Source organism: Ictalurus furcatus, chromosome 23, assembly GCF_023375685.1.
Source record: "Ictalurus furcatus strain D&B chromosome 23, Billie_1.0, whole genome shotgun sequence".
Classification (NCBI taxonomy): domain Eukaryota; kingdom Metazoa; phylum Chordata; class Actinopteri; order Siluriformes; family Ictaluridae; genus Ictalurus; species Ictalurus furcatus.
Window position 1 is genome coordinate 3,532,669 of NC_071277.1, and position 11,373 is coordinate 3,544,041.

The window sequence follows — 11,373 nt, forward strand, 5'->3', positions numbered from 1 at the left end:
CCTAGTAATGGTACCCTTTGGGTCACTGTGCCATCCTCTACATAATTTATGTTTCTTAAAGCACTTATTGAAGAAATAAGTCTTCAGTCAAGGAGGACCAGTCAAGTATGAGTTATAGTAGTTAAGTCCTGAGGTGAAGAACTTGGGAGATGGCAAGATCAAGGTGTGGCTATGCATCTCCAGTAATAGAGATATCTGAGTCTTGCTGAGATTCAGCTTTATTTGACATCCCTCCAGGCTGTTTGTTAGGCATGCTGGTTTACAGATAGCCATCTGAATATCTGATGATGATCTGGGTCATCTGTATATCTATGGTAGGCCAAACCATGTGAAGAGCACCAAGAAAACAGATGTAGAAGGAAATGGGAAGTGGTCTGAGCACCAAGCCTTCAGGAAACCAGTATAGAGTATGGATGTGGATCCTCTACAGGTTATCTGATATAAGCCCCCTCCAGACAGTAAACAAACTGATGCTATGCTGAGGCAGTGATTCCAAGGCTGATGTTGATGTGGTTCAGGTGGATCAGGATTGACGCCAGTGGCTGATCAAGCAGCTTGGAACTGCTCAGTCACTACCAGTAGGGCAGTTTCTGTTTGATGGTTTGATGGATCCTGGAGCTGGTTCTGAGTGAGAAACAACAAATTGTAGCCAGCATGCTAAAGAGCTTTTTTTTAAGGGAGGATAGGAGATCATTGCAAGAGGGTGACACAATGGTGCAGAAAGTAGTATCGCCTCAAAACTACATGTTTCTTCCAGGTTCTCTGGTTTCTTTCCACCTCTCAAAAGCAAGCCAGTAGGTGGACTGGCTACTCTACATTGCCCCGAGGTGTGAATCTAGTGCGTCAATGTGTGTGTGTACGGATCCCTGCGATGGACTCGTGTCTTAACATATGCCTCATGCCATATGTTCCCGTGATAGACTCCTGACCCACCATGACCCTGAAAAGGATCAAGCGGTTACTGAAAACGAACAAATGAATAAATATACCATTTTTCTCTGAATCTCACAACAAACTTAACACTTTTAAACTTTTTTTCCGACTGAGTTCACTCTATTCACACTGACACTTTTATTTCATAAGGGATGCATACAAATATGACAAGCGACCACTGCTATGTCTTATGAATAACTCATAGGGTAGACAAAAAGAATATTCGCTATGCTGTACTTTTAGTTTCTGAACCATGCTGTCAGAATCCAACTTAATATGATGTGTAACTATTTTATTCTGCAAAACGACTGTATATATAAAGATGATCAGAAAACTAGATTTGGGAGCTCAATTCCTGATGACAGCAAATGTTTGTGTAAAGACCAAACGTCTCTGTTACACTGGAAGTATGATACATCGCTATGACCGCGTACTGTGAAATCTGAAATTGTTAGTTTTCTCCCATCGCTTGTCAGACGGTCATGTTTCCCACTTTCACTACAATGTCATAGTCACAAAGTGTTCAAGGGCACAGCTAGCCTGATCTATTTTGGTATTTACCAGTGGTCATTTACCATTTTGGTTCTTTCCTAACATTTACCGCCGGTGTAAGAAAAAAAAAAAGCCAAATTGATGATCACCTCCTGTCACCACATGTCTTCTGTGAGAACACTATAAAGACTCTATCTGTATAGTGTGTGTGAAAAGTAAATACAGATGGGTGACACAGAAAAATAGTTGTGTCTCTGTTATGCTGTGGAATGCATTTATTTTGCTGGTATGGTTTGAGTCTACTTGTTCCCTTAGAGGGAAGATTCATTCCAAGTCAATACAAACACTTTCTGAATGATCATCTTTATCCTATGATTAAACATCACTATCCTGATGGGAGCGGTCTCTTTCAGGATGAGTCCGACCCCATCCACAGGGCACGACGGCTCCCTGAATAGTTTGATAAGAATGAAAATGATGCAAGTCATATGCTGTGGTCTCCACACTCACCAGATCTCAACCTAAGTGAAAAACCTATGGCAGACTGGTGTGTTAGTACTTTCCACCACCATCTTCAAAACACCAAATGACAGAAAAACACCAAATGAAGTTGATTAGATGTTTGCGCAGTACATTATTGTGCTACCTTTTTTTTTGGCTAATTTTTCCTCCTGGGATTTCTTAGTTTATGAGCTTTCTGGGGAAATCTCTTCATAGTGTACATTATTTATTTATTATTTGCTACATCAACATGATACAGATCAGCAGCAAGCTGCACCAGTTCAAAGGTAATTCAAAGTGCAGAGTCTGCTTTAAGCCACATAGTGAGAGATTAAAACTAGTGAGTTTCGATGGTGATATTTTGTCGTTTCAGCACTGTTGAATTCTCAAATCTGATTAGTCAGGAAGTGTTGATTAATTTTCTATAACAGCAGCTCTGACAGTAGATCCAGCTGAAATTCAAATCACGGGTTCTATCGTTAATATAATAACTTCTTACACAGGGACTTCTACGGCACATAAGCCACATGAACAGGTTTGAAAAAAAATGTCTTCTGTAAGCAAACTATTGTTTGTTAAGCATTTTTGGAAGGAGTCTCCAATGTCAGTGCTTTGTAACAGTCTTAAATCGCTTTCTGCTTTGCAATTTCACCGTAAAAAGCGATATTTTATCTGGTGAGGAAACAATAACAGGAACTAACTTCGTGGACATTCCACAACATTAAATGTAACTATAAACAGATAAAAAGTATGAAATGACATTCTTTAATAAAATTGTAATTACTGTGGTATAAGAGGAATAAAACACTTCAGAGTAGTAACAGCATCACACCTCATCATTGATCCCCCCCCCCCCCAATCAATAATAACACAGGTCATCATGAGTTATTCATTACTACCCGATGACTTTGTTCAAGCACGTGATAAATTTGTTGTCCACAAATTTAAATTTAATTGTAGCACATTCGATGTGTTTGTTGTCTTTGTCACATCTTTTAAGAGGCTATTAAAACCATTAGCTATCTTTGCAATATAGTCGGACTGGTTTGTGACGTAGCAACTCTTGATTGTTCTTTTTTTTTGTAAATTCATTTACATTTACATAAATTCTGTTTGTTTCTTTGTTTGCTGTATTGCCGCTTACATTGTTCAAAATAAAAGTGTGGAGACAAAATTGGTTTGACTTAAATTTAAGACAAGAAAGGGTTTCAGTCATTCTTAGATCACATTTAAAATACCATCCATCCATGTTTGTGCTGCTTATCCTACACAGGGTCGTTGGGAGCCTGGAGCCTATCCCAAGGGACTTGGGCCACGAGGTGGGGGACACCCTGGACGGAGTGCCAACCCATCGCAGGGCACAATCACACCCATTCACACACTGCAGACAATTTGGAAACGCCAATCAGCCTACAACACAAGTTTTTGGACTGGGGGAGGAAACCGGAGTACCCGGAGGAGACCCCTGAAGCAAGAGGGGTACATAAGGCGCACACAAGGCAGAGACAACCCCAACCCCAGAGGTGCGAGACAAACTTGCTAACCACTAAGCCACTGCGCCCCCTCGTTAAAATGCCTTTACAACTGAAATATTTTTTTTTTTTAAATATTGTGAAATATATTTTTGCTATATTGTCCTCCACATGGTGTCTGTTTAGTCTGTTTAAACTTTGTCGCTTGGTACAAACGCTAACATTTTTTAGTACTTCTTAAACGTAAAAATGTAGTAGCAACTTACATTCATACTACTCGCACTGAAAGTTGCATTCCGCAGTTTTTCAATACCACTTTTCACGTAAACTTTACACTACACATTTTGGTGTGTTTCCTACATTAACACACTGTTTAAATTCATCAGCTTTCAAATCACTGAAATCTGCTGAGCAAGACCGGGAAACACTGATCTAAATCATTGTAAATGGCTCAGATTCGCCTTATATGCATTAATATCTTTGTGTTGATGAACTTTATTCGCAAACGAAGTGACACATCTTTATAAAGCTGTGCTAGTGAATGACGTCACTCACCCGGGTTTCACAACCGTTTCTCCCACTGACAGTAATTAATCCATCGATTACTATTTAGCAACTGCTCTTTATATTAAGTCGATATGTTTGGGGGGTAAACCAAGATGTTAAAACACAACATTGATAGTGATAAAACAATTTGATGAAATACTGTAGGAAGCACAAATATCAAACATAGAAACATAACAAAAAAAAAAAAAAAAAAAAAACAGCATTCTTCATCTGTTCCCTTTGAACACAACAAGATCCTTGGCATGTTTGTTTGACCTGCATGTTGGATATGTGACAAAATATTTGTTAAGGCATGTGCCGATATTGCATTTTTCTAACATAATAATATAACTGAATGATTACATGATTACATCGTTTTCTAAAATCTCATTAACACAGTTACTAGGATTGCCTTCAAATCTGTCTAAAATAAAGCCTTTCAAGCAAGGCAGACTTTCTGCTGACTCGCTCAGCAGCCTCTACCTGAATGGAACACAGGGTTATTAATGATATCTTGTGTCCATGGTAAGACAAATTAGTCAGGTGAATATCTTTCTATATTATATAACCGATTATCGGCGCATGCCTAATACGAATTTGCATTTGCAATGGTATAAACTGTTAATTTGTTGTTGCAGAGATTTGGGAAATTGTATGAACATGCTAATCAAGGAACCTGAGCGTCAGGTGCAGTCTCGTTTCTGCGCAAATAATCAGAGGTAACTAAATCGGACACTAAATTCAGCCATTTGCAAATGTTTATCCATAGCTGCCACTGAAGATGCATTATTATTTATTATTGTTAGCTCTGAGCAAGGTAAACTGAAACTGAGATGATGGTAGGCCGTCGGGTCTTGGTGCGTGACTAATAAACTGGGCAATGATGTAAAAGTGTATATAAAAATATGAGAAATGGAAAAGTTTACAGTTCAGTTCTGGAGAGCCGAATCGTATGCTTTCGATGGCAAGATACACCGTGCTCACTTCTGACCAGCTCACAAGACACCATTTTGTAAATTTAGGCAGGAGCAAGGAACAGATCATCCTCACACAATCAAAAAGGGAAGCACCTTATTGGCCAAATTGCACTTCACTACAAAATCTGCATTTTAATTGAATCTGTGTTATTACATTTGGACAGCCATTTAATTAATCTACTCAATTAATCTAAATGAAAGTACCAATGTCAATTTTAAAAAATGGTAATTTCATGTGAAATTAGAGAAGAGAATTTACGAAAAACTTGACTTATACATCAAGATATAAAGCCGAGCGTCACCAAGACTGCTTTAATTAGAACGGATTGATGCGTCTGTTAACGCACCAATCAATCCTCTTGCCCTTGCACTGATATGTATTAACAGACATGGAGCAAATAGCGTGATATAAATGCCAATTAAATAATTAAGCACAGATTTCTAAGCCTGGTTAATATTCTGCTCTGACATGGGTCGGTCATGTCTAGCTGTTCCTGATTCTTGAGCTTATTTTGACTTTATCAGCATCAACGACCCTTAAAAGAAAAATCCACCCCGAACGATGTGCATGTTCGTTTTTCGTAAGTAACGTGATCTTCAGTGATGTCCAGTACTTTCTCATTTGTAAGTCGCTTTGGATAAAAGCGTCTGCTAAGTGCATAAATGTAAATGTAAATGTCCGAGATTTATTTCGGAATGAAATTCTGAGTTGATTTTAAAATATTTTCTTTGTTTAAACTTGTTTCATGGGTCTATTTTCACTTTGGCTAAGAGTTTCTACATCCCCCACAATGCTGTTCGACTACCTGCTGATAGTGGTACGGTGAGATTTAGCACTTGCATCTCTCTATTTAAAGACAGTGATGCAGCAGTGCTGTAGTCCTTTAGTCTGTCCAGCTCTCTCACCTCTTAATCTGTACACTCTGCTCAAACGGATCCGCTTCCAAAACTTCAACTTTCATGCTATTACCGCCGTCGGTGTCATCGTGCTCATCACGTCCTTTATTGCTAACTAACTGAGCTGATTCTTGCCTCCTGGTTGGATTTTAAACGTCACTGGGAAAGGGTGAGTGAGAAAAGAAACTTTCTCTTTTTTTTGCCACAAACAGCAAATCCTGACTGTTATCACTTATGGTTGAGATTGTTTTTACCCCTCGCATTTAAACACGGTTGCAACTACACTATCGTTGACGCGAATACGCCACCAATCAAATAATCTGCACCAGAACTGTTTCTAGACACATCACAAACATTTAAATATAAGCATATTTAATGACTTTCAGGGTGGAATTTTCCTTTAATGGACTAAAAAAATATGGAACGCCATACATGTTATAACAGCGGCATAAATCAAAAGTATTCGTTTCAAGGACTCAGAAGAGAACTACTGTTCATCACGTATTTCTGACTAGAATTCTACTGTCAGGTTCCCCGATAGATCCAAAATGAAAGTGTACCTTTATACTGAATCTGAGCAACAACAAATTTACCAAGATGAGATAAACTAATGCTTTTGATACAAAACAAACCTAACGGATCACTTCAACTCCACAAAACGTCTGTAAACCATTTAACATCAACTCGATCCAAAAGTGCAATTTTACTACTGTGTCCCACTTCAGTAGTGCTTTTCCTGCAAGTAATCTTTCATTTTGTTTGGTAAAGGTAGTTTCTGAATCAGGTCAATCCGTGTGTATTGCCGGATTACGAATCGGCACAAGTACTGCAGCGAACGCACTTGCATGAAACGAGATACGGGATTGGTCAATCGAACCGGGTACGTGACAGATCCTGGCTGGCGCGATCTGGAGTAACAGAACGCGCCGTTTTCCGAGTCCTTAATGGAGTGCTCGATGAGGTCAACGATGGACGTGTGACCTTCTACATCGGGCTGTTCGTAAAAGCTGAACCTTCCGTTCGAATGTTCGATCCTGGTGTGAAGAGTCTTGCCTTGCGATCGAAAGCTCAAACTGAGAAGATAACGGTCGTCAGAGCTATCGCGCACCAAAAAGGAACCATCCGGAAGGTCGATGAGTTTGTCCTCGGCTTCCCACCGCGTTATAGGTCCCCAGTACCAACCCTGCTTTGCCAGTTTCTTCAGCTCTTCTGTAAGGCTCGTGACAACCATCGGTCCACTGCTTTGTACTGAATCGTATACCCTGCTGACACCAGGAGCAAAATTCGGGTCGAAATTGAGATGGTGCCTAACTCTTTCGGCAACGTGTGAATCGGCACCGCCAAATCCGGAATAGGTTCTTGGAATTTCACCACCGGAAACAGGGGAAAGTGAAGGCGAAAGTGAAGGAGCCTCGGATCCTGAATTTTGAAGGACTATTCCCGGAGTACCAAGTACAATCCCATTCATGGATTGATCCATGAGAATATCCGATGTTAAAAGATCATGGTCAACATGGCCTTGATCCACATTCAACGACTGGTCGTTGACTTGTTCCATCACCTCTATTGGTGAGGTGCCATCCAAGCACAACGAGTGGGACGATTCGGGGTACATTCCCTCATCTAAAGGCATTGTGTACTGGATGTAGTCCTGAGGTGTCAGTCCTATAACTACAGGCACGTGTTCTTCCATGTTTAAATGCAAGTTACTGTTTGGAGGCTCTAAATTCTTCATAGATTCGCTTCGATCATCAAAAAGTCCCTCCATTTGTATATCATGGAATTCTTTTCTGACGCCGTTGAGGGATGGACTGGAGCTAGGTGTGTGAACCATGGCTTTTACCTTCACTTCCATCTTAATACAGGCTTCCTCAGGGTCAACGGGACGTATGGGCCAAGGCGAAGGGCTGTAGTGATGACTCCGCAGGGAAGCTGATCTTAAAGGGCGCTGGGCTTTGGCTTCATTAAAGCTTATGGGGACCGAAGAGGATGAGAACGTATCGTCATCGTCTCCCAAGCCCACTGAGGCTGACCCTCCTTTACTTTTAGGTTTCTGCTTGGAAGAAAGTCTCCTTTTTAAGGTCCCCATAAGACCTTCACTCTTGGATCTGTTCTTGTGGGCCCTCGTGTCCTCACCATGGAGGTCACAAGCTAGCTCTTTGGCATAACAACTTCCAAAAAGAGAGTCCTCTTTTGTGAACTCGGGGGCCAACGACGGCTTTTGGAGCATCACAAAATCTCCATCCTCTTTGCCCTTGATGTTGAACGACTTTCGGAACGTCTTAAGGCTAAACGTCTTCTTCATCCTGATGTTTCCACGGCATGGGAGGGGATAGCCAATGGTTAACTATCCTTCCATGTGCCTGGGAAATGCTAATCACAACACAGTTAACCTTGTCATCTGTGGAGGGGGACAAACAAACAAAAACAAATTTAATCACTTAATAAAGGATTAGCACAGTGGCTTATTTACACTGTATCCTTACTACCCTACTATACTGTACGCAAAACACAGTACGCCAAAGGAGCAGTATGTCTGAATTCTCAGTATTCATAAAACAGTAGGCGAGAAATACCCGGATGACCTACTGCGTCCGCTGAGATTCTGCAGTAGGGAACCAATGGACACTGCGCTATCTCATAAGGCAACGGGACTGGCGTGAAAGAGCTGTCAGAAGGAAAAATGGTGGAAGGCAGCGTGTCAGCTCTTTTGAACTTCTTTAACAACACCTGAGTAAACTGTTAACTTGTTGACGGCTTAAACAAGAAAAAACAGCTGCTCTAATCTGCTGGGCTCTTTAAGTTTTTGCGGTTATGATGACATCGTAGGTCACATGACAACGCTAACATCGCGGAGGTAGTATGTCTGGATTGTATTCTTACTACACACATATACTCATCAGTCCGTACTGTATCGACGGCTGAGCAGTAGGTACTGAATCGAACGCAGTAAGTACTGTCACAGTACACGATTTTGGACGCAGCTTTTATTTAATCTAGTGGGGAAGATGATGTCATGTCAGTCACCTGCCACATGATTATCTGGTTCTTAATAATACTGACTGTATGGATTTCCTAGTAGTTACAAACTTATGACGAAATTAAGAAAATATAAAAAGAAGGCTTCTCCCAGGGAAGACATATTTAAAAACTTTTTTCTTAATTGGTATTTTAATTCACTGCTTCATTTTATTCTGCAGCTCTCTGGCCAATACTTCTTGTCTTCAAATGTGTTATATAAATAAAGGTGACATGAATTCACTACTGTACACACAGTCATGTATTTTTGCACAGCTCTTTCTTGTTATATTTTTTTTTTTCATTTTAGATCTTATATTATTCTCGTTATACTGGCGTCTTAAAATTTTTAAGTAAAGTGACAACTGCTAGCTGCTATAAATACATGAACAGTTGCGATCAAAATTATTCAACCCCATGAACAGAATCCGTCGCAACAGCACAAGTATGCAAAACAGGTGTAGTCTCAAGCACACCTGACGCAAATAATCAAGGGCTTCATTAGTTGCACCGGGTGCGTTTGAACTGGAACACATGAAATCCCTGAACTGGCTATTAATTAATGAAATACCTGGACGGGGCAGAAAAAGGAAGCTGCAAGCAGATTTCTGAGAAGACAGGTTGTGGAAAACCCTCGAGTGACCGCAAAAGACCTGCGGCAAGACTTGGTGTCAACAGGCACTGAGGTTTCAGTGAGCACAGTAAGGCACGTACTAAACGCAGAAGGTTTCCATGACAGAACTCCAAGACGTTCACCGCTACTGATGCAAAAGCACAAGAAAAGTCGGATCAAAATCATATAAATAAGCCACTGAACTTTTTGGCACGATGGATCAGCGATATGTCTGGAGGAAGAAGAATGAAGAATGAACACTCTGTCTACAGTCTGGCATGGTGGTGGCTCGGTGATGCTCTGGGGCTGCTTTACATCCTCTGGCGCTGGAAACCTGCAGTGTGTAGAAGGCGAGATGGATTCATTGAAGTTTCAGGAAATCCTAAGAGAAAACATCATGCCCCCTGTGAGGAAGCTGAAGCCTGGGATTCATTGGACCTTCCAACAGGACAATGATCCAAAGCATACCTCAAATTCCACCAAGGCTTGGTTGCAGAAGAAGTCCTGGAAGATTCTACAGGGCCATCACAGTCACCTGACTTGAACCCCATAGAAAATCTCTGGTGGGATTTGAAGATGTTTGCAGCACGCAAACCCAAGAATATTACTGAACTTGACGAATGGGCTAAGAGTTCTCAGAAACGCTGCCAGAAGCTATGCATCTCGTTTGCGGCAGGTCATAACAGCAAAAGCGTGCTCTACTAAGTACTAAAGATGCTCGCCATGAAGAGGTTGAATAATTTTGAGACTGGAGAAATCATTATAAGTTGCATTTTCCGTTGAATATGGAGGAAACCACTTATTCGTTGTGTTGAACTATTTCAGTTGCTCTTGTTTGATTTGTTCGTTGCAAACAGCTGAAAGTCTGTAAATTTGACAATAAACCTGATTTGCAATGGGGGTTGAATCCTTTTGATTGCAACTGTAGTTACTTCAAGGTTTTAACACATTGACATTAGCTATGTGTTGTACCAAGAGCTAGTTAGCCACCTAGCGTACCTTATGAGTAAAAAATAACTACACAAAAATTGTTAATAAACCTTTAAGCTTTCAGAATGGCAGCTAAATTACTGGTTCAATGATTTGAGTATATTTTTGGATTTTACATAAATAAATAAATAAATAAATAAATAAACAAACGTTACTGCTATTTAGCTAGATAACATTTCATTTGCATAGCTTTAAGCTATGTATGGGCCTAACTAAGCTAAGCTATCTTAGCTAACACTAAAACAGGCCTAGACTAAAACTAAAATTACCCAGCTTAATAGCTAACGTGTTGTTTCGATACGAGGAAGTTTATTCATATTTATTACCGCGTAACTGTTTTTAAACTAACTTAACGTGAACGCTAACAAGTAGAAGCTAACGAAGCTAGCTAACACTAACAAAGCCCAAATGGATAGATAACTTAGCTAAACTAATAAACTTCGCAAAAACAAACTTAACACTTACTTCTTGAGCTTCCAGAGTAAAATCCAGCTCCGTTGAATTTTCTCTTACGAATTTTAAACGACTTAAGCCAGGCAGAAAGGAATTATGTTAGCTAAAACGCTAACTTCTATGCTATCTCGCTAACTTAGCTGGCTAATGTGTGTAAATCTGTTTCAGTCGAATTGTTACACAGCGCTTTCAGTGCGTTTGCATTATGGACTGATGTGTTAGCGGGTAATGTGTGTGAACCAGACGTTACAGCGCTTCTTTCTTCATTTTATAACGTTTATATAAACAGATAATAGTTTAGCTCAGCTAAGTTGAAGTAAAGTCTCTATGTCGTTCCTTCCTTTCTCGGTGGCTTTGCTGTTTTGCTCCTTCCTCTCTGGGTTGCCAGATTGATTCCCGTGTCAAGCTTTTTTACTGAGAAAATCGACTTTCAATACGGTCTAACGATACTCTCCACTCTCGATTCAATTCGTTTCACGAT

At 40.3% G+C, this 11,373-nt stretch overlaps 1 protein-coding gene across 2 annotated transcripts; it reads right to left on the minus strand.

Moving 5' to 3' along the window:
• Positions 1–1,440: 1,440 nt before the first annotated feature.
• LOC128599811 (suppressor of cytokine signaling 6) lies at positions 1,441–11,373 on the minus strand. 2 transcript variants are annotated; one of them, XM_053611789.1, is made up of 3 exons: positions 10,905–11,373; positions 8,408–8,486; positions 1,441–8,219 (listed from the first exon to the last, which is right to left on the minus strand). In XM_053611789.1, exon 3 carries the CDS (start codon positions 8,121–8,123, stop codon positions 6,540–6,542), a length of 1,584 nt encoding a protein of 527 aa, XP_053467764.1. In that variant the 5' UTR covers positions 8,124–8,219; positions 8,408–8,486; positions 10,905–11,373; the 3' UTR covers positions 1,441–6,539. The 2 variants fall into 2 exon arrangements, with proteins under 2 accessions (XP_053467764.1, XP_053467762.1); XM_053611787.1 differs by lacking the exon at positions 8,408–8,486.

Coding starts and splice junctions, on each gene's coding strand:
- LOC128599811 (XM_053611787.1), bottom strand. CDS start 8,123: ATGAAGAAGACGTTTAGCCTTAAGACGTTCCGAAAGTCGTTCAACATC.